This window comes from Diadema antillarum, unplaced genomic scaffold (assembly GCF_040938485.1).
Source record: "Diadema antillarum isolate AM-2024a unplaced genomic scaffold, OU_Dant_1.0 seq00001849_RagTag, whole genome shotgun sequence".
Lineage (NCBI taxonomy): Eukaryota > Metazoa > Echinodermata > Echinoidea > Diadematoida > Diadematidae > Diadema > Diadema antillarum.
The window spans coordinates 410001-435228 of record NW_027272521.1 but is presented as its reverse complement, the minus strand read 5'-3'; the positions used below and the strand labels follow the sequence as shown (position 1 = coordinate 435228).

General features: G+C 38.4%; 1 protein-coding gene across 1 annotated transcript; it reads left to right on the top strand.

Annotated features, from left to right (window-relative positions):
- Positions 1–1503: 1503 nt before the first annotated feature.
- On the top strand, positions 1504–21169 carry LOC139712750 (calmodulin-like). The gene is made up of 6 exons (XM_071624546.1): positions 1504–1842; positions 8877–8907; positions 10360–10509; positions 18061–18187; positions 19019–19134; positions 20540–21169. The coding sequence occupies exons 1-6, from the start codon at positions 1840–1842 to the stop codon at positions 20611–20613; spliced, it is 501 nt and encodes a 166-aa protein (XP_071480647.1). The 5' UTR covers positions 1504–1839; the 3' UTR covers positions 20614–21169.
- The last annotated feature ends 4059 nt before the right edge of the window (positions 21170–25228 follow it).

The following is a 25228-nucleotide window of genomic DNA, read 5'->3' as shown; positions in this document are numbered from 1 at the left end:
GTGTTTTTGGATTTTCCGTCTGTCCGTCCTTTCGTCCGTAATCAACTTTGTGGACAAAATAACTAAAACCGTTTAAGGTATCCTAATGAAACTTGACATAATTATGCATGAGTTGCGCTTATCAACTTGTGGGTGCACTTGCTCAAGATCAAAGGTCAGAAGTCAAGGTCAGATACTCAAAAATGTCACTTAACTTAGTGCATACATGTACAACCCTATAAAAATTTTCTGGGGAAAGTTTTGGGCCATGGGGTCAAAAGTCAAAGTAAAAATGCTAAAATTTCACGTTTTTTACATAACATGGCTATCTCTTATCTATTAGGTATGTTCATGGAAGAAAGAGGGCCTACATATACATGTACTGCCTGACAGTGACCCTTTTGGGACTCTTGGGGTCATGGGTTCAATGGTCAAAGGTCAAGGTCAAATCCTCAAAATTTCACTATTTCCCCCTTATCTATCGCAATTCCTAAAGTTATTTTCTTGAAATTTAGTGTATACATGTATTACCAGATAGAGATTCTCTAAAGTTTTAAGCCAAAAGGTGTGAGGTCAAAAGGTCAAAGGTCAAGTGAAAATGCTACATTTCACTTTTTCATCCATATCTCGGAAGTTCCTGGAGGTATCATCGTATGTGAAACTAAGTACATTAGGCATGTACTGCCTGACAGTGATTCTCTTCATGCTCTTGGGAAGTTTAGGGTCATGCTCGGATCAAACTTCAAGGGTCAAAGGTCAGGTTAAAATGCTAAAATTCTATTAATTGATGCTGAAATTACACCTTTGCTCTATATTTTGGAGATCACTCAATGCATAATAAACTTAATAAAGGGGTCAAAGGGCAAGTGAAAATCCTCAAATCCCCGAATACATGTTCTCTTAAACAATATACGATTGTAGCCATCCATAGAAATTAAACCTATTTCAAGGAAAGTAAACACTCAACATATTTGTGAAAATGTTGTCACACATTGTCAAGCCATATACTTTAGACGGGATATTGGGAAGCCATGTATTATGGCGGAGGCATACCACGATGTCATGCATTAATTACTATCTATTGATGTTATGAGCGTGCCACGAGCTCATATCAAAAAAGTACATAACTTGAATCACTTAGACAAAGGCTCTTTTCCCTCCTGAAGAGAAATATTAGTATGATTAGGCAGGCGTATCCATGGAATTCATCAAATCCAACAAGAGTGTTCGTTTGTTACCAAAGGAACATTGCTTTTCAGGGGGAGTTATAGGAGTGATTCTGTAAATTACAACTTTTGGTCTTTTCCTGTCTTTCTTCCCACATCAATTTCATGCGTGAAGTAAGCCATGCTTTTAATATACGCAAAAGAGAGCATATGAGTATGTGATGTATGTAGGCCCTATAAGAGTCCATGAAACTAAAATGGAGCCGAGACCACCAGAGCGAAATGTGATGGTAGTTTAGGCACCATCACAAAGAGTTACTGGTACGTGCGAATAGAATCTTCATTGCCAAAGCAAGCTCAGCACGAAACGACCGCTGCTATAACTAACAGCGTTTGCACCAGCGCAACGACTGTGCCAGTTGTTCGGCAAGTCACCAGTAGACCGGTGGTCCAGGTACAAATTGTTTAAAAGCGGTGTAAAAAAGTATTTGTAAACAACTCGCTTCCTTGCATGCGCATGTTGCGCATTCATCGGAACAACTACATGTGTCTCTGAACTCGTATCTCTTTGGAGCTCCCATAATCCCCTTCTATGAAGTACTAGAATCAACGGCCTCTATCTCAGCATTGCCTTTTAACTGCTTGATAGCGGTATAGAAGAGGTGTTGCTGTTGGTGGTTCCTATTGAAGTGCAATGGTAAGTTTCAAGGCTTTTGCAATTTGGTGTCCAAGCGGATACATTTTTCGCCTTTTTCAAATGGCAATGTCTTCAATATTTTTGAATTTATATATGGTAGTTGGATATTTCCATTATTTTCCAAATGTAATTACTAACTACTTTCCATGATTGATGGGAATGTGTAACATGAGAAAGATGCCATCTGTATTTTTATTGCTATAGTGTACACAGTGGCATATCGGCCGTGTATTAACGTCTATCCCACACTTAAGGTCCGATAGGAGAAAGAGAGAGAGAGAGAGATAGAAAAAAAAAAGAAGATTACGTGATTGATGCGATGCATGTCGGAGCCTATTTGTGATCAAGTCTAGTCAGTTTCTTAATTGTGTCTAACTATTCAGGTCCGTAGGTCCGATTTTACACTCGGCATCGCCGTCCACAATAAGCCAGAGCAAGAGGTTCTGTGATAGGTCAATCATATTGTTAGGACCTTAACACTGGGTATTGCAGGCACAACAAATAACATTTTAACAACCAGGAACACAGTGAAATTACTGAGACATTCCATCAACTTTTGATGAACCAACTACTAAGTAACAAGATATTCATTCAGAAGGATTAAAACATAGGCAGTCGAGGACAGGACCTATACTTGCGAGTATATCCGCTATTGCTGATAGTGACAGGTCAGAGTGTTCCCAGAAGCAAGACATACGATATTATTATCAAATTAGGCTATAGTATAGGCATGTAGGTTGATTCCACCCTCCAAAGCCCTGACATGCATGGTCATTACATGTTCCGGTAAAACATGCGTAGCGAAGTGGTTTGATGTGTGTTCCGTAGCATACTTTCAACAACTATACAAAAAGGAAAATCATTGCTCCACAGTCGTACGTGTTGGACTTGCAAGACATCACATCGCACCTTGTTTTATTGTGGTATATGTAGTTCTAATTCACGAGCATATAAATATACATCATATCACTGTTTCTCCACTATGATAATTGTCTGCAGTCGCCTTGTCCTGGTGTAGTACTTCTCTATCACAGACCTTTCTCGGACATTACGCAATATAGCTCTAAGATATACCCATAATATAGACGTATCTTATGACATACCCGTATGACTAATAAGTGTCATTATTCAATACCAGCGTAAGGACTCCAAGCACAAGAGTAATAAGATATGACTGCCGTGACTGTGACACAAGCGCCTGGGAACCTTGGGTTTCTGAGCGAAGTACCTGTAAATGTATGGACATGGTATCGCCAGTGAATGTTGGTAGGCCTATTAACAAGGAACAACTGTCGTCGACATTGCTTGTGTTGACTATGTGGGCAATCACTATGCCTGTATTACAGACCTTAATTGTCTGTACATACAATGTATGACCAGACCTAGACTGACAAAGACCGTTTTCGATTGTGAAATAGTAAAGGGAATCAAAGTCCAATCAGTAACTGTGGTTTGAGTGAAAGCAGCAATACTACTAGAAGAGGACATCAGTGAAAGTTTGAGGCAAACTGGACAATCAAATCAAAAGTTCATGAATTTTCGAAATGTCGGTGCCGTTATTACTGGATAAGAATACTATCTCGCTTCATTACGCCATATTGGACAACAACAAAATATAAGGAGAATTCCACAAAAAATTTAATTTTTCATGCAAAGAACACTTTCCAGCGAGATGTTACTGACTTAGGTTATTATTACTGACTTATGTTGTAAGTCGAGTGCTCTTTCATTATGCTTTAAAAGTGAAAATATGTTGAATTCTCTTTATACAATTTACGAAGTACACAGGATAAGTTGCTTCTAAAGCAATCTCACTTAAAAACGAAAGTAACTTTAGGGGATTGTGCCTTCAGCTGTGCTGCTCCAAAACTTTGGAATAAATTACCTGAGAAAGTGAGGAAGGCTTCATCACTTGTTGTCTTCAAATCTTTATTGAAGACATATCTTTTTTCAGAAGCCTTTGATTAATTTGTTATTTATTTTTCGTGTGTCTAATCAGTGACAGGAGCTCTGTTACATCACAGCGCAGTAGAGTATATTTACATAGTAGCTGCGCTATACAAATTTGTCTAATTATAATTATAATTATTATTATATTTTTTTCATATTGTTTTCCATAATGAGTACGCCATTGGTCATGAAGTGCAGTAGTCTCTTTATCCACATGACGACACGGGGACTTTAAAGGCATTATTTACCATTTGCAGATCAGTGAAGCAAAAACCCAGCTTTAATGCTTTAAAGTAATTCTAATATGTGAGTTAGGGATAAAAACGAACGAAACGAGTATACATGTTTTCCAGTAGTAAATAAATGCCTATTATACATGTGGTAGGGTTTATCCAGCCGTATGAACAATAGAATTGCTGGATTCCTGTTGTAATTTTTTACGCAATGCCTTACAACAGATACTGCTATATGGTAAGTCATTAATTTTGGTTTAACCAGGTCAATTTCCTCTTGAGACTTTATTGCAGGTTCATCAATAGAGGGGTTGAACCTGTGACTCACATTTTCTTTTGGATCCGGTTCGTCTAAAGTGCATGTCGCACAATAGTTGTTCTATCACGAGACCTTCAGCAAAGTTGGTCATTATTTTGTAGGGCAGGTGAAACGAGTCATGATTTGTGAGGCGGTATACGAGGCAGCTTAGTGAGCAAATGCTAATTTCTTTTAAGAGCGATAGTACCCCATCCATCAAATCCGGGTGCGGTTTGTTTGTTTGTTTTTTTTTTTTCGTGAGGAACAAAACCCTATGCATGTGTGCCCTCGTTCGGGCGTTACTAAATCTGAACTGAAGATTTTAATTCGAATTCTCATGAGCATTCTTACCTTCATTTTGCGTGGGGAGGGTAGCACTGAGACACTAGCTTCCATCATTGCAACTACATACGATGAAGTTATGAGTAATCAATGCCAAGAAAAAAGAATGTCAGTGGTAAAACTTCATGGGTAATAATATGACGGTGGTATATATATATATATATATATATATATATATATATATATATATACATGTATGTATATATCTACACTCTTAAAACATCCGAGTCAGAACTGACCCGGAACTGGGTCCGTTTGGGTCACACACCGTTCCGGGTCAGAAATGACAAGGAATGGGGTCAGATATGACCCATTCAGAGTCATGAATTTGGTCAAGGTGACCCCATTCGTGGTATTTCAAGTCATTTTTTACCCGGAACGGTGTGTGACCCCAACAGACCCAGTTCCGGGTCAGTTCTGACGTCAGTTCTGACTCGGATGTTTTAAGAGTATATATATATATATATATATATATATATATATATATATATATAAGGGGCAACATGTCAGGGATGAAAATGTCAAGGGCTAAATTTCAGAGGTAAATGTATTAGGGGGGTGTCATTAAGAGTAAAAATGACAGGGATAAAAATGTCGGAGGATGAATGTCAAGAGTACAAGAGGCAACGGTAAAACATGAGAAGGACAAAGATCAGGTTACAAAAAACTGTCAGATATCATAATATTATATGATAGTCATATTATACGAACAAACACAAAGAGGGACAATTGCAGGGATGAATTTTTCAGAAGCAGAGATTGAAAAAAAAAAACACGAGGGAATGTGCCAGACGTTAAACTTTGTCGACGGCGGAAAATTCTCAGGATCCTTCTTTATTATCAACTTAAGTATAGGTTTTCCCGGCCAATTTCGCACTTTTGTCAGTCCATTTGATATAAAAAGGTTCATTCAATTTAGCAAAAATCCTGGTCACTACACATTCTGTCATTCAAAATTGAAACTTGTTCGTTCAATTTAGCATTTCGATCAATGAAATTCGTACATGTGCCTTTCGAATTCGTAAAACGGGCATTCAAATTGGGACGTGCTCTTCAGTCATTCAAATTCGCCAGCACTGGCGGCAAATGGTATTTCAGTCATTCAATTTCGCGTATAGACAGTCAAATTCCAAACATGTTCATTCAAATTGGCGTAACGTTATTTCTATTTTGAAAAGATGAGAACCGTGATTTTACGTATTTAAATGTGAATTTTTGGTTCATCCACACACTGTCAAGCATATATAGTCAAGGTATCTTTGATCCTAAACAATTCAAGTTTGTTGTTCTGTAACGCCCCTTTTCCTTCATACATGTTATCAGAACTATACATGCAGAAGTACCATAGATTCACTTCACTTTCTCATGTCCAGTCATGGCAGCACAAGTTAGATACAGGCGTATCTCTTAAAAAGACAGGGAAAGAATCATAGAAGCATTTGAGGGTAATAACCTTGACAAATTGATGCCTGGAGCTGATCCAAGAACTTTATTCCTAATGATGATCAAAGCAGTATAGCACTTTTTTCCATTTTTCTGGCGTTCGTTTGTAATGATTATTTTGTGTTTTTTATGTGCATCCTCTTCATTGTATGATATCTACGTTTTGTTATCATTTCACGGCCTTGCAGAAAAAACAGCTTATAGCTGATAGCAAGCCTTTTTTACCGTGGTTAAATATAAATAAACTCAAACTCAACTCAACTCACCAAATGAAAATAATGAAACATGCAGAATCCATGATGAAAGAAATAATCACGATGTAAATTGAAACCTCCTTCTCCCAATCAATGTCAAAACAAACTTAAGATTAATGTATCTGTGAATGAAATAATGCTATCGAACATTATAAACACATACATATATTTTTAAAGTACTATTGCAAAGATGATATCAGAATAAAGAATGAATACGAAAATATTAAATGTCATGGTGCTTGCAAACAATACCTATGATGAATGAAAATGAAGAAAGGAATAAAAGCATAAACGTGAATGCTGAATTGACTGCAGTAAATGCGAAATTGGATGCCCAAGAATGAATTCCAATAAACGAGCGCAGCGTATACGTGATCACGTGACTATATCATGCTAAATTGAATGAACAATTTGCGAAATGATGCTTGTCTTACGAATTTGAACTGAAAAAGTGCTGATTCGAATGATGTTAAAGATATTTTGAATGCTCCAAAATAAATTTGAATGAAAAGATTATAAAATTGAAATACCGAGCATGCTATCTAGGCTAATTGTGCTAAATTGAATGCAGCAATTAGGAATTGGACTGAAAAAAGTGCGAATTTGGCCGGGATATTTGTTTTCCCTGTGACTTACAAAGTGGTAAAATTAGAAAATTCTCAGGACCCTTGTTTTACCTGTTACTTACACACAGTAGTAAAATTAGAAGGTAAACTTGTCAGCATTTAGAGTACCATACAAAAGAATAAAAGTATTTTTCAAAACAATGTGATCTCCTGAGAGGTATTATAAACGGAGGAGGATGTTTATGCTTTTATTTAAGTGTAAAATGTATTTCGCACATCATTTTCTTTCAGCCAGACAGCATACATTTCTTTATGTAGGATTAATACTAAACTGAAGGTTAATTCATCCAAAGAACTCACTGGCATATAGGCAGTATCAAAATTATTAGTTTCTTTTCATATTTAATTCTGAAAGAAGAACTCGTACCTGCAAATAATGAGAACGACTACGAAAGACGCTAAGACACCACTTGCGCAGTCATAAGAGGGCTGGCTGAGAAAGATTACGCACGAGTGGTGCACAATCTCTTCCTTGGCAAACATAACAGGCATCAAGTGTGCTAATCGTCCTTCACCACTTCAGTATAAAGAGACTTAAATGCCCTCGGAAAAGAATGTAAGCTTTCTTTTCTCAGCGGTGTATATCTTGCCGTAAAAATCTCATCCACTATGAACGTGTCGTGAGCAGCGATGCTCTGTGTGCCCCTTTGCCATCGGTTTTCATTATAATTCTCTTGTCTTCCATAATCTTCTTTGCGGAAGACCTGCAGGTAAGTCTTGTACAATGGAAGTTTCTAACAGTTCACTCTTCCCGAAAAAGTAATGATAGTGGATACTACACACACCCACACACACACACACACACACACACACACTTTGTTATTACATTTTTGTCCATTCAAATATATATGGTGATAGATATACCGTATACATTTATTGTATATACTGCATGAAGATGCGGGTCTTACCTTTCAATAGTTTACGTGTTTATTCAATAAGTACACAAAATATGAAAGAGAGAGATTGTAATACGTTATCATTGTCCTTTTATCTTTTATAATTCATAATAAAATTATGTTTATACATACTATATACACACAAAGATAGATGGATAGATCGATATTTAGACGGAGAGAAAGGGGAAAGGGTTTATAGTCCTTGTTGGTAACTATATATAGCCAGGGAGGTGAGCACCTCCCTGATATAGCCTACTCTGTGACCATGATACAATAGCTATTATACAGCTCTGTCTACATGGATAGCTTTTAAATGTCAGGTTTTGGGAATCGCTAACAATTGATGATCTTTTTAAACTGTGTCAAACCGTGACTCCACCAGCCCCTGCATTATTTGAGATGACCTTCTTTTTAGCTTCTGAAAGCAAACTTCATTGCACAATCCCTCTCTTGTGCCGATAGTCAACAAAGTTGGCCGAGGTTTAAGCATTTAGTTCGGGTTCGTTATTCGTCTGATCGATGGCGGACTTCTTTTTTGCTATGGGTTCACCAACGTTCAGTAACTAGGTTGCAGGATCCATATAACCCCTTTCCTTTGTCGCCTGGTTGTAAAGCTCTAAACCCTTGAGTAATCTTTATACAACCACGTATATGATTATAGAGATAGTGCGTGTTTGTGACGAACGAACGTATTTGTTCATATTTTGTTGGATTGTATGTGTGTGTGTGTGTGTGTGTGTGTGTGTGTGTGTGTGTGTGCCTGTCTATTTTTTCAGATATGATTCATTGGCTCAAAGATACGACTGTATACACATAATATATAGGTTTATTCTTGTATTATTCCCAAAATGAATTACCTCATTACTATACGCAATGGCTTCTATTATAACTTTTTTCTTTCCCTCCTCTCCTCCCCCTATCCATCTATCTATCTATCTATCTGTCTATCTATCTTTCTATCTATATATTTCTGTGTGTTGTGTGTCATACAGGCCGACCGCTTTACGGAAGAGGAGATTGAAGGTACGAAACGAATTCTGAATGTAAACAAATACACCTATCTATTTGTACAACTTAATGTACACATTGAATACAATCACATGCATATCTACATGTACATACATATATTATGGTATACACACGCATATAATCATGCTTCATATGGTACAAGCCTAAATTCATACACACGGGCATAAATACATACAAATAGCCTCATAGGTACATATTCATACATACAGGCATAGGTTTGCTATATATACCTGCATAATTATCATAACGATACGCACATTATTATACACTACATACATCATTAGGCTACATACTAGTACAGGCACATGCATGCATGCACAGATACATACACAACATACACACAATAAGCAGACAAACGAATACGCTCCAAAACTAATCTTCCCACATGCCTCTACCACAGCAGTCAACAACGCAGTTGTTGAAAAAGTTGTATACTAAATACAACGAATAAAAAAATATACATTTCAAAAAAACGCAATCGCGTGTATACACCAAACATTTTCCAGATTTTAATGATTAATTTGAAGTTCGAAACAAAAAAAAAAGTTGTTAAGTGTTCTGACCTCGTGATTGGCTCTAATGGACTCATTAATATTGTCGACCTCGAGAAACCTTGGACCATTCAGTCTGCATCGTTGACATTAAAATATCATTCATTAAAGGCAATTAAAGGATTTTTTTCTTGTCTATTGTGACTTGTAAAATTCATATTGAAATTCACTGAAAACGGAGTACTCTTGAATTGTGATATTTAAGCGACGGGGTTTTGTGTGTGTGTGTTTGTGTGTATTTTTTAACCAAAGTCCAATCATTTTGGCCCTATTAAATTTCTACTCGCTGGTACTCTTGTAAATGTCATAACCACTTGAAGCTGGATCAAGATCTGGCATTGCTGTGAGTTGAAGTGTTTGCACGCCATTTAGCTCGGTAGTGTCATTTAGGGCTGAATTTTGCTGTCAGCCAAATTTCAGTGTTAAACAGTGTTGAGATATAGACTCCAGTTGAATACTGCGCTGAAAGAGCTAGTCTAATAAAAAAAAATACAACAAGTTGTATTTGTTACATCTAAATTTGACTCACATGATTGGTTTGTTAAGTCATTAAGGTGATGATAACATCGACTATCTTCTTGAATTATACGTATATATGTAAAAGATTATGTTTTACCTCACCTATGACCTTGAATAAGTCAGTTATAAAAAAAATAACATCATGATATATATACCTTGAAGTATCACGAATAATAGAAGCAGTAAAATTATATTTCAGAGACCTTGAAAGACAGGTTTTGTAATTTTAGGATAAAAATAAGGAATATATACAGCAAAGTCCTTGTGAATGAGTAGAGGCGAAGATGAGAGTTAAAGCGAATGATAATCATTGGAAACGAAAGTGAGCAAGCAAAACGGCAAAAGTAAATAAGATCAACTTGCTTTTTATTTTTAGTGTTCAAGAACGCCTTCCAGCTGCTCGATAGAGAAGGGAATGGCCTCGTCCACTTCAAACAGCTCGGGTTCCTGCTCCGATCCGTGGGAGAAAACCCTTCGGATCAAAAACTCAGTGAAATCATCAACGAGCTGCTGGAAATCAGCGATAGTGAGTATAATCACAGCCGCCGGCATGGGGAGACCTCACCATGGGTGTCGGGGTCATCCCGCGAACTCAACACCCACGGGTCATATATTGCCCATGAGCTCGACACTATAGGCAAATAAGGCCCATGAGCTCGACAGTAGGCAAAAAGGGTCCTCGGGCTCGACACTATGCGCAAATTAAAGCCCCGTAATGTAATGTCGAGCTTGTGGGTCTTTTTTGCCTAGTGTCCACCTCGTGGACCGAATAGCTCGTGGGCCTTGTTCATATAATAGTGTCTAGCTCGTGGGCTGTATAATGACTCGTGAGCTGTATTACTCGTGGGCTGCATGACTCAAGGATGTCGAGCTCGTGACGTTGAACCTGGATGACTCGTCTTCCACATCGACATCGACTAGGGTACAGAGCTTAAACCACTGACTTATAATCTCAGTGCGAAGTAAGAGTATATACTTTGCTTTTCTAATACATAACAGTTTACACTAACAAGGAAGTCCCACATTTGCATAGATCATCACCTATATAGTAATGGAACACTAGGTTTCTGCTATATAGATAGCTATTCCTGAAAGAGCTCGTCTCCTGATAGTTGGAACAAGCAGACAATTAGTTTTGATTGCAAAATCTCATCATTACAAAATGCAACAAGTTTTTTAAAGGGAAGATAAACCCCAAGAGCAATGTTGTTTGGGTGAAAGCAGCAACATTAGTAGAACACATCAGTGAAAGTTTGAAGAAAATCGGACAATCGATGCAAAAGTTATGAATTTTTAAAGTTTTGGTGTTGGAACCGCTGGATGAGGAGACTACTACAGGTTATGACGTATGAGTGGACAACAAAACCAAGAAAATATAAAGAAAATTCTACAAAAATCCATTTTTCATGAAAATTACAAATTCCATCAACTTGATATTGACATAATGTTATGTTAAGGGTAGCAATTATTCCCCCTGCTTTTTGAAAGCGGTTGGTCCATTGCTCTTTCATAATTCTAGAAAAGTGATTTTTTTTTTGTTGAATTTCCTTTATATTTTCTCTGTATTGTTGTCCACTCATACGTCATATCCTCTAGAAGTCTCCTCATCCAGCGGTTCCAACACCAAAACTTTAAAAATTCATAACTTTTGCATCGATTGTCCGATTTTCCTCAAACTTTCACTGATGTGTGCTACTAATGTTGCTGCTTTCGCTCAATCCACATTGCTCTTTGGGTTTACCTTCCCTTTAAGAAACTGTCGACATCAAGAAAATAGAACTGAAGAGGTATCAGACCTGAGGAAAAGATAAACAAAGCAAAACGACATTGAAAGTTTGTTTGAAAACATGTTTGCATCCACAATACACTACAACCAAGGCCCGAACAGGCGCGGCGCCGTTTGGGTGCAAGCAGCATTGTCATACACGCGTTCAATCGATGGCAAGAGCACCTCTTTAGGTGTTCCCCTGAAACTGGGCCAAACCCCAAAGGATGCGCAGCTACCACGAAACGCCGTGGCCAGTCAAGACGATGTGATCCGATTTCATGTTTGATATTGTCTCAAGGTGAAGAAATTACAGTGAACGTGGGAGCCTTACGCAGTGAAGTCCCGTTGTGGCAACTGCAATCATTATAGAACTTTTTTTGTTTAAACAGCAAAAGACATCTTTACCGAAATGATGCTGATGTGCCAAATTGTGGCTAACTATGCTGATTTGGTAACACTTGAAGACCTCTTTCTGGCGCCAACCTTAACAATGAGCTGATACACACACACGCACACACACACACACACACACACACACACACACACACACACACACACACATACGCCGCCCAGGTGACAGGAAGATGGGTCGAATACTGGTCACGTGAATCATTCAGTCGCATCATCAAACCAGCCCGTTCAGATGATCACGTTTGCCAAACGGAAAAATACAAGAAGAAATAAAGAAGAAGGGTGATTGATTGCTCCGGTATCACTAAAAATATTATATGCTCAAAGACCGATATATTCTGTAATGTTAACCCGTTGAACACTAGTCCCGAGTATGCCGGGCAGGTGTCTATGGGAAATGTGTGTTATAGCAAAATCAGTCAGTACTTATTTTGAGGAAGTTGCACTCGATCAAGAATCTTTTTGGTTAACGTTTGCATACTGTTCATACGTTCTTTATATTTACACAATATATTGCAAGGTTGACTCAGTCAAGTCTGTGAGAAAATAGTTGTAATGTGCATTTATCGGTTCACAGGTTTTTATACCTTACAGATCGCCCACATTTGTATAATGTTATTGTCATCGTCTTAATTCTTGTCTTCTTGATCGCGTGAGATTGTACCTTGTAGATACAAGGAAATCCGCGTATCATGGACCTATTTCGTTTTGTTTTTTTGTTTGTGTGTCACCCGTGTGTTACGGTGTGTGTGTCAGTTTCCATTTGAGGAGTATCCTGCAAAACAAGAAACTAAGTTCGCTTATGGAAAGAGTATCCGCTACTCTCTGAAACTAAATTCTGTTCCGCTCCGTTTTCGTTTGGGAGCTGAATGTATGATACTTGGTCAATATTGCCAAAAAAAGCAACAACAGTTTTTATGATGATTACACTTTAATGTCGTCATCAAAGAGATAGATGTGCAGCGATGTCTGCTAAAGAGCTCTGGGTTTTGTTTTGTTTTGTTTTGTTTTGTGTTTTGTTTTGTGTTGTTGTTGTTTTTTTTTTTTTGGGGGGGGGGTGGGTTAATTCTTTTCCCCTAGAGAAGGTATAAGTGTTTTGATGACGCGGGTAAAGAGAGGGATTCTCAAAGTCCAGGTTTGCTTTGATGAGGACGCGCGTTATGTTGTGCATGGTGTATTGTCTAGTCATTTTGTGCAGATTGTGCCTGCTTTGATCAAACATTCCATATTGACGGCAATACGATGGCAATTCCAAAATCTTTTTCCTTCTGCCTTTGACACGTTGTGTTCTCTTGTGCAAAATGCTGCGCTTGACTAGTAAGGCGAGAAGAACACAACGATCCCGCATGGGAAATGCAATATTTAGCTCGTTTCTGCACTGATGGGGGGGGGGGGGGGGGGGTTGTCATTGTCGACGAAATATTCAAACCAGAACAGTGCAAATATCAGACATAAATTCAACGACCCTCGGCAAGCAATCTCCGTACGTTAAATGAGTGGGCGTAGTATACTGAAACAGTCACGGAGGTATTGAGAAACAACCTTGTTTTGTTGTCATGGCAACGTTGGCTTTCTATCTTGTTTATTCCGTGGAGCGTAAATAAAGAGAGAAAGAGAAGAAAAAAGGAGAGAACATGAATGACGCAGTTCTGCTTTCAAGGAGAGCCCATAGAGATATCAGACAATGAACAGAAAGATATAACCTCGTTAGAACCTGTGGGTGTTTCATAGAGCTGTTCGTAAAGTTACGAACGACTTACGAGCGACCGGTGATCACTTCTTGTGCTGAATCATGGAAATTCTGATAAGTATTGCACATCAGAACTGATCACCAATCGTTCGTAAGTTGTTCGTAACTTTACGAACAGTTTTATGAAACAGGGCCCTGTTCCCTGTTATGTTCAGTAACTGAAAGGCTTGAGTATAAGCTCACAGCACCAAACCAAGTATTCTGTGTCACATTTTCGCAAAAGATGATGTTGCTCACGCAATGTGGTTTCTGCCATGCCGTTCAAAGAACTTGAATACCTCTCATTGTTCAAATTGACCTATAGGTCCCTTGACATCAAAGTCCGTATTTGACTCCCACTAATGTGAACATGTTTACACATCCCATATTCTGGATCTGTGTGATCAAAACATGTTACACGGGTTTTTATTCATTTTATGTTAATTTTTTCTGCCCCCACCAAGCTCCGCTCTCCAAAAACAATTTTCTTGCCATTTGTGATGTCAGTGCAACAGAAACGTTAGCTGAAATAAGCATCAAAATACATAATGATATCCACAATGTCTTTACGAATATACAAACTCACAATAGCAAGGTTACACTTCGGATCCTCCAGTATTAGGATAGTCACGGAAAGTGTTCTGTTAGGGTTGCATCTCTGACAAGAAAAGATGTAGAATTGTATCATATTATGGAACACGTCTTGCTGTTGTGAGCTGATGCACCCGCTTATGGCATGATGCATACTATTAGGCACTATTGTTACCGTAATTTCAGTTGGTGGCACTGCTGACACTTTACGAAAGGCAAGAAAGACTAATTTGGGGGAATGGTTAAAAGCATCTGATCAAATTATTTCTGATGTGCAGACCTATGCACTTCAGCAGAATCATCATGGAACGAGATTCCATTGAACCAGAATAGGATTTTAGAGAGGCTTTGAATTTTTAGACTAACTCCAAACGAACAGAACGGCACAATGGTAAATAGGATGTAAAATTCGAACTAGAAAAAAGGCATAATCCCCCTGTTACAAAGTGTTATCATATTGTTTTCATGAAGCGATGATAATAGTCACCACAGAATCATTTCATGCAGATTACAGACGGTAATAATATCATTGCCTCCTAATCTTCCTAATGGTTTGTACATTAAGATGCTGTAGAAGTCATGATTTTTGTTGGTTATTACCTAATTGCAGCCCTCCGTCCTCTGTGAGTCATTAGTGCTTTGTTTAAATAGATATAAATCCATTTGAGTTGGTGAATATATCTATTCCTTACGATAACATTGAACGAACACAAACAGAATGAACAATTAAGTTAACGTTTGTTCACATATATATAGGGTTATTTTTTTAATTGAAATTTACCAGCCTTTTCTCGATTTTTACTCTTTTAACAAGGAGCGCCGCCGTCTTTTCACTTGTCCCCTCTTTGACTAAGAACTGTTTCAAAACACTACTACCGCCACTGATTTGTTTTTAGCATCGATTGGGTTAATATTCCATGAAAGAGATAGTGCTTCTAAATTGTCGACTTCGTTCCTTGTAGCGAAATACAACTGTGCCGAGTTATTGAAGTACGGATTGGGACCGAGTCAATCCGCTTCTGTGAGAACAGGTAATGTACTAGTAATAGGTTAAGTGTATGGAAAGGGAAGAAAAGGAGAGGTAAAGCTTTTCATGGAGATGCAATACACACAGGGGGTATTTCATTGTCACCTGATCCCACACGAGGACTTCAGGTGAAAGCTTAATGCCCCAGTCACATATAAACACGGACGTTCAAGGATCTACACGGTGATCCAGGGAGATCCGGGGACGTCCGGGGAGATCCGGGATGTTGGTATGACTGTACACACGGTATCAACACGGCAGCTACACGGATAAGGCCGGAAGAGCGCGGCATCTACACGGACAAACACGGCATCTACACGGATCAACACGGCAGCTACACGGATCAACACGGCAGCTACACGGCAGCCACACGGACCACCCCGGATTGCTCTGCCAACACGGCAATCCCCGGATGACGCCGGATGTTTTTGACCTCCAAAAGTTGCCGTGTTGGCCTCCCGGCGGCGTTTTTTTTTTAAGACGGCAAAGATTGGGGCATGGCGCGTGTTAAACCTATGGGAAAAACGTTGGGTTAGGGTTTTTGGTTAGGGTTAGGGTTAGGGTTTGATGGTTAGGGTTAGGATTAGGATTAGGGTTAGGTTTAGGGATAGGGTCCCCAATAGATTTTTAGGGTCCCCAATCTGCGCCGTCTAAAAAAAAACACGCCTCCCGGCGTCAACACGGATCTCTCCTCGGATCATATCCGGGGTGGTCCGGGTGATCCGGGATGTCTATGTGACGGGGGCATTAGATTGCAGTCATAGACCTCGTTTAACCGAGACTCTGAATTGACTCGGCTCACAAACCCGCCCCCTCCCAAGTAGCTTACGGTAGCAATTCCGTGTGAATACTAACTATGACCCCCTCCCCCTCCACCCACCAAAAAACAAACGAACAAAAACACAACACACAAACAAATAAACGTAACACAAATCATGCATTTTTGCGGCCCCAAAGGATGGTATGTGTTGTGTCTGAGTCCCTTTGTTTTCCTGTGAAAGCGATGTGAACAATTATTGCATTACAACAATCGATTGTCTGCAGCCAAATATAGTTCAGTGGGTGGATGTGAAGATGTCTCCGCATTGTGTGAGACACCGTGTGTAATCACTGTCAGGTAGGCATGTAGGAATATTTACTCGGTACCTTATTTGTTTTGTTTGTTTTTTCAATCTTAGTGTATCCATGATAATCCTCATTACACTTGACGGAACCATATCCGCGGTACGGACCAATATTCGTGACTGGACAATATTTTACTCAAGGTCACTACCTGATCTGTGATTGTACAGTTTTATTTGTTCATGTTCCCACGCATGTTTGCATAATTTCCCGCCCATGTTTGCATACTTTTGTTCTTACATTTAAAGAAAATAATAAGTTTATTCTACCTTGTGAATCTTATAGTTACTCCAGATTCCAACCAAATACCGAGGAAAAAACAATCATTAGCTATTAATGAGCATATCACAGCTTTCCTCCCTAAAACATGCAATAATTGATTGATGGATAGATAAATGAATAGATTTATGAACAGACAGATAAGTAAATAGATACGTATGTAGACAGATGGATGAATAGCTATACAAAGGCAGGCAGGTATGTACTGGTATTGTGTTAACGACAGTGCTTCTAAGCGTTTACACTTGAAAGAACGTAAAAGGAGATTAAGCTACGGGAGGGCGAGTATAGGTAAGTTTTTCCCAGGAAGACTGCGTAATAATGGAAGAAACACACACACGCAAACGGATGATCCCGGAATATCCGACTGACGTACAATATATTACCTCCTGTTACACCGCGGCAAACTTTAAAAAGAATGAAATAAAGACAGAAAGAAAAATGATAATAACATTCATTATTTCTGTCACACCCTCCTTGCCACTCCCTCATAATAGTTCTGGCAAACAAAGTCTGCTTTGTAACGCTGCCAAACGTTTGTCCTTCTATAGTTCTGAAGTCTCCTACCTAGGTATAGGCAGAAACTATTGCGATTTGGTCTCTGCTGTTGTTACAGTAACTTGTACAAGCCAGTTCGGAGGTCCACTTCGCACATGAGCAGAAAGAGGTTATACCCACAGAGCATATAGTTATTTTTTTTTTTTTATTCACTGAGATAAGCATTTGTGATGTAATTATTATTCGATCAATCGTTATAGGCGGTGCTTGTCAGCACATTCACAGAATGACAGGAACATCTGTGTTTGGCAATATCAATAGAAAAAGATCGTTAATACAGTCATTGCAAAATAATGAACTGGATTCTTTTCCAAGTGTTGATTGACGGACCGTGCTGGCCACCTAGTCTACGCAAGTTCATCATTTGTTTAAACGTGACTCATGAATTTCATAAATTGTAACGTCGTGCAAAATTATGCATTGTGTTGCTTTGAAAACGAGTGCCAAACCAACTGAGGAAAAAAAAAAGAAAGGACATTGGTAAACTGGTATACCCACGTGCACATGAGCTACAATGTAACTCCGAACCGGCTTAAAAGGGCGCCCTCTTTAATGGTTCTGCTTCCATGCGTACGTTTGTGTCGAACTTCAGGTCGAGGACCCAGCCTGGACTTCACCGACTTCCTGCTGATCATGTCAAAGCTTCGCCATGCAGACGAGGCAAGCGATATCCAGTACGTGTTCAACGTCTTCGACAAGGAAGGAACTGGTGTCATGAGGTAAAACCACCACCTGATTGACATCAATCTAATGTAGTTTTATCTTTAATATGCACCACGTAGGATTTCTCTACCTCGTCAAGATTTTACTGTCTTCATGTCAGAGCCAGTGACACGGTTTAGAAAAGTGTTTAGAAAGTGTTTGCAACATGTTCTTGCGTGATGATTAAAAAAAACGTTTGTGTAAATAGATGCAAAAGGTGATTTTAGTTTCATAATTTCTGGATGTCTCGTTACATTGAGTTTAAATGTCCACGTTGTACGCAGAAAGAAAGAAATATCCCCAATGAATTATGATCACACTATGATACGTCAACGTGATGCTGTTCTTTTCATTATTGTAAGATTTGTAGCAAGTACAGTTGTGGCTTGGAGAAAAAGAAAGAAAGAATGAGTGTAAAATATACAGGAACGGAACTAAAATTTTAATGTTCAGTGGTGTTTATGTTTGCGACACGTGGTCTTGGATTAAGAAAAATATAAAATAACCATACCATTTTATTACATCAGATTTTACGTCGCATTTTGAAATAAATCTTTCATCGTCATTACTAACTTACCTGCACACAATGTCAGCTGCACTTTGGAATGGTGGTTATAAAAAAGGCTACCAAGAAATCAACCTGCCTAGATCAACTTTTAATGGAAATTACGTCAATTTTTCTCCCCTGAGATATCTGACCTGAAGCTTTATTTCGTCAAAAATAAGAAGGGAATTCTTGGCAGTTAGAGATAAACGTTGTTCTTCTTATTGTATCAATCCTCTATACCTCTGTAAAGGGTGGAAATTGTCAACTTTACATTTTGTGTGCATTTATCTGCTCTCGGTAGAACTAAGGAACTTCGGGCCGCCCTTGAGTCCGTGCCCGAAGACGTGCCCGCGGAGGACATTGACGAGATGCTGTCCGATTTCGATCTCAACGGCAACGGGGAGATCGAATTTGAAGGTGAAGGCGTCATCTGTATTATTAGAGTGACTGTTATACGTCTGTCAAACTTTAATTTCTTGAATTCTGTCCAGTGTTGATATACATTACATTAGTGTATCTATATCCTTTCATGACTAGGGGGGGGGGGGCATTTTATGAAGCGTTTGATCCCATTTTTTTTCTGACAAACTGACATAAGCTATTAAAATCTGATTGGCTGAGAGCAAATTTGTCCGACCACTTTATCAAACAAAACGCTTCATGAAATACCCCTAGATCTTTGTATGAAACATGCAAATACACGTCCATATCAGTGCATGATTAGAAATATTAATAGACAGATAGATAGCAAGACAGACAAGTTGATGGAAGGATGGATGGATGGATGGATGGATGTATGAAACGCTTTACTTATTCTTCATTTGGGGAGATCTTCTGGGTTCTTTTTGACAGGACGTAGTAATTCTGCCGTGATGCATTCTTCCACTTGGCAGTCACTGTAACATCAGGGTCATCTGCTATACTAAATACTGTAGAAGAATGTGGCGACAACGTGCTGCTTGTCAAAATAATCAAAACGAAGTAAAGATCCCCTAGCTTTAGACAATTCTTCACCCGTTTAAATCACAACAGTCTGTGCATGGATGAAATGGCAACGGAAGTCAGACAATTTGACAGAAGTTATGATATGGCTGAAGTACCAATGAGCGTTGAGTAGAAATAGAAAGTATAGGGTGTCCAACCAAACAAAAAAGTTTCTGTATACCCTTCTCGTTATCTTCTCCTTTACCAAAGATAGTAGAGAGTGTCCTTTTCCCTCCCCAGTTTGCCCTCTTTCTTCTGCGCCTTGTGCATTTCAACACATATCTTTCAGTATCTTCGTCATCTTCTGACTTGTAAATAGAATTTAACGGTAGAAGGCTAGGAGTGTGAAACAACTCCTTGAATTAGCAGTTGTTTGTTCTGGATATTATTATGTGTAACTCGAAACCTCGGGTACAATGTATAGGGCATTCTTTGTCATACTGTCATTGGACATAGTGTTCAATATATCTATGAAGTACTTCATCGGTTGGTCATTAGCAGATCTGTGTCTTTGAAGTTTTCGATCACTCGTTTATCTCGGACATCCACCCGTATGGTTTCTGTATGTCTGTTAGTGCAAGAGTAGGCAATATAACTATAAATAGATGGGTTGGATATTGATTCAATAACACTAAAGTCAAACACCCACCCCCTGAGAGTGTCGAGGAATCTTGTGAGCACAATTAACAGATTGTTTCCCTTTTTGCTTCTCCAGTAGGACCTGTCAGCATTTTTAGAAAGTAGTTTTGACGAGATCACAGCTATCAATGACGGATTAATGTGCGCAGATTATATTCCTGATAACTTCAAGCTCTCTTTCTTCATTTTAACCCCGCAGAATTTGCAGCCGTGATGGGCTTCAATATGAAACTGCCAGACACTGCCGAGGCGGCGGAGGAAGGCGCAAAGTGAATATTCGCCCAAGTCAGTGCGCCCCCACAAGCGTGTTAACCTGGACTTTCATCTCACCCTCGTGAACGTTGTGCATATTGCTTTCCGCTTCCACTGCCAGAAAGCTTTTGTATGAAGATCCATCTTCATCGATCTTATTGTGTCTTGTCCAGAAAGTCGACTGAAATTGGAACTGTGACGGCTTCAAGATGTTGTTTTTCATGTTTGTTTGGAGTTTTGTTTTTTTCGGTGCTCGAAAATAATGGCTAACTCTACCCTGCCTATAGAAATGCCATTTACATGACTCAAAATACCTCGATGCGCAATTACTTTTACACCTACGCGAGTTTCCTGCAAAGTCAACCATCAATTCAATTTTTCTCAGCACAGCGCCATCTACGGTTCGGACGTTTTTGTTGACACCTTTTCTGCGGAGGGTGATCTTGTACAGGAACGGCATTCTGCGAATCCTTTGGACGAAGCAGTATGATGATACTAGAAATCTTCTGTGCCTTTATACATTAAATGTCTTACTACATGTAAATGAATAGGTGGCACAAATATTTCTTGAAAACGGTGCAATGGAAAATGTATATAATGATATTGTTGAAAACTTAATCAATCTTGTATTGTACTCCGTGTTTTACCTTGTATATATATATATATAAAACAAAATTTTATGTTTCCAAATCAATTGGTGAATGCACAATTTCAAAATGATTATGAAAAAAATCGTGTTGGCGTAATGAAATCAATTCATTGAGACTCTTAGTAAGACTTTATTTCATTCATATTCAAAAAAGCAAATTTGGTGGTAGATGCATAAATCAAGATTTCATATTTCATGTATATTTAGTCTTCCAAAAGACGGGAGAGATGAATGGCATCGGTTAAAAATAATGCCTCGGAGACTGAACAAAGCAACAGGGTTTTGTTTTACATACACAATAAGCTGCGGCTGAAACTAATGGTGTATTGAAACTACGGAGGTAGTCAGTATTTGCGTTACGAATTCCTGTACATTTTGATAAGCTATGGTTACACATGGCCGGGATTCGCCACGCTAATAGATTAACTGGATCTTTGTCTTCACCCAACAGTAAATCTTCCATGTTTGCGGGTAACTGTGCTCTATGTATAGAAAATTATAGGAACAGGGAGTTAGTCGTTGGTGCTTGTTTTCTTATGGTAATTTTGATTTTTGCATAACTTCCATTCTTCCATTTTTTTTTTACCACTGATGCTCATCGAGAAGTCGTTTTTAACGGTATAATCATGTGAGTTCATCTTTTCATCAAGTCAGAATAAAAACAGTCAGCAATTGTGTATTTTCTTGTGTTTTTCCGTCTCCATTCATTTGAAGCTTATGACTCTACTTAGATCTAACTCTGTACTTGGAGTATATAAAAAAATAGATTAAAAAAATAGGTCAAGAAGCGAATCGAATCGTATTTTCAAACTCAACCAGACCTTGTGGCGAAGAACCGGGAAATGGGCTTGCGTGCGAGAAATGGTGTCAGGAATGTAGGGAGTGTGCACGGCATCGGTGCTTGTTACGCGGAAGAGCTAAGGGGAGATACAGACGCACGAGAGAAAGATATGTGTGCCTGGTATATTTTACATTGTTGAGAATATATTTCAATAATCACTCGTTTCACAGGATTTATATCACGTTTTAGGTGTAAACGTGTACTCTCCATTCAAAATTATGGCATATACTGTATATTATGTTCGATAATTTCTAATATCCTGCATGATTGAATAACTTCTTTTGAATAGTTATACAGTTTTTACGAACTTCTGCTAATTTGCCTCAATGCATGTTAACGCAGAACCTACTAGTAATCTAGCACACGTCGCTTTATTTTCATAGAAGTTTCTATTTCCACACGAAAGTTACATGTACTCCAGATACAAGTGTGATATCATTGGTGTGTGATACATTGTTGTTGAAGGTCACGCGTGCAATCATCACGGTATTTTTAAACCAGTCATATAATATATAAATGATAATCATCCTCCTCCTCCTCCTCATCATCATCATTTTCACAATCATAATGATAATAATAATAATAATAATAATAATAATAATAATAATAATAATAATAGTGGTTATTTGTAAAGCGCACAGGACAAGCTTTCGGTGGTCATCAAATGTAAAGTGAAAAGGATAAAAATATTATATACATTACTTGTACAAATATGGCAACAGGTAAGAATATAACACGGAACGTAAACTTATACCTGATAAGAAACACAATTGTTCTGAACATTATATTGACTGCAATTACATACTCATCAGTGTAAGAGAACATTTACGTTTAATGTTTGGATTTTAATGTCTCTGTAGATGACAGTTGGCGTAACTAAATAGGTCACTGATTACACAGTTCTGGTCACATCACGGAGAAAGCACGATATACATGTATGTATGTACAGTATATATATATATATAATGATAATGTGTGTGTTTAGGCCTATATATATATATATATATATATATATATATATATATATACATACATACATACATACATATATGTATATTTCATATGCACATAGAGGGATGTAGGGGGCTGACAGTTAATGATTGTATGTGGGATATATATATATATATATATATATATATATATATATATATATATATAATTTAATTATGTTTATTTATATACTATACGTATATGATTCTAATATACACCAAATAATTTCTATTCTCTTTCTGCTGCCCTCTATCTTCTCTATATATCTATCTCCCTCTCTCTTTCTCTTTCTTTCTTTCTTTCTCTCTCTCTATCTATTTATCTTCCCACACTCATCTTCATCTGTTTCGACCTACTTTTCCGTCGTTTCCTATCTGTTTGTGCCACGTCCGTGTAATTCTCTCGTGCACAAAACGAAAGCAGGTGGCAAATTGGTTCCATTCTGACACCTCACTCATTACTCCTTCGGGAGTCTGCTACAGGGACGTAAGGCTGCGCTTACAAAAAAAAAAGGAAAAGCAGGCTCATGAAATTAATAATTAGCACATACGAATTCATGGAAGGCCCTCCTGAAATGTAGATTTTTTTTTATTTCTCTCTTTCTTACTATTTTCATGGTCATTGCTTGATCTGTAACAGCAGCACATCAAACTGAAGACGCTTTGTAGGTGTTCACCATTTTCCAAGTTGGGCAAGCATGTACCATTGCATGCACGCAACCTTTACTTGATGGTAGAGAGAGAGAGAGAAAAAAAAAGAACATGCATCAAATAGACACACACATCGCACCCACATACATATATACATACATGCATGCATACATACATACATACACACACTTTCGTGCATTATACAAGCAAACATGCGACCGTACAAACTGATGCAATGTTTTCATATTTTTTATTTTGTTGTCCACTTCGCTTTTCTCCATTTTCTTTTCTTTCTTTCTTTTTTGCCGCTTTTCATAGTTACACACAGTAAACCTTTCATGGCACGTCTTCTTTGTATTTATACTGACTTGACTGCCTTTTCTCTGTCAGCTCTTCTTTGATATTTCAGTGTCATCTTCACTGTGTGTGTGTGTGTGTGTGTGTGTGTGTGTGTGTGTGTGTGTGTGTGTCTGTCTGTATATGTCTGTCATTCAGTTTGTCTCCTCTCTTAACCACAGTACTTTGCGGATATGAAACACGGTATATGCGACTGAGTTCGTACTTGCTTATGTTTCTGTTTTTGTTTTATTTTTCTTAACATCCTTTGCTTCGCATCATGAATTCGACACCTTGGCTGCGTAGCTTTTCACCCGTTATCCCTCATTGGACACAGCTGGGACCGTAAGTCGGATGTGGAAGCCGTGTACACTCTCAGAGGAGGGGAAAAGGAAATGCGCGGAAGAAGGGTCTGTACTTTCGTAGAGTTCACGACTTAAGGTAGTCGACACCACTCTCATTAAGTTTTTAGTCTCCGACATGTCGCCATCGGATGCGAACCTCCTCAAGGTGGTGGAAGAATGCACTGTGATTAGCATCATCATTAATGATGAGGTTTCATGGTATAGAGGTATTTAATAATTATGTTAAAAACAAGCAAACAAGCACACACGAGCACAACTTTGGGCAAGGAAGTGCGAGTGTGTTGCGTATAGTGTGCGTGCGTGTGTGTATGTGTTTGTATTTGTTTGTGTGTGTTTGTGTGCGTGCGTTTGTGTGTGCGGAAGGGGATAGTGAACTGAAGTAGATTCATGTGTTTCGTATACATCTTGCTTCGTTCCAATTCTGATAATTTCCTGCATATTTCTGTGTCAAGGACATCGAAATTTAAAAAAGAACTTCATTTCATTTCATTATCTGCCATATTCATATAAGTCTGAAAATAAACAAGAAAGTAACAAAATGATACAAATTTTTAATGTACAAACCGGTGAAAGGCATATTGGGACGGTACAATGAAGAAAATACAAAATCGTACAGGAAATTGACCCTGAACAACCGTAATTTAAAAGAAAATAATAATGTATATTAAATAAGTATAGATAATATCAGGGCTCGACAGGGCCCGATGGCCAGGGACCACTAACATAATATCGGGCCACCAAAATCATATTTTATTTGCTATGTTTCCCTTTGATATCGGGCCACCAAAATATCAAATTCAAGTAT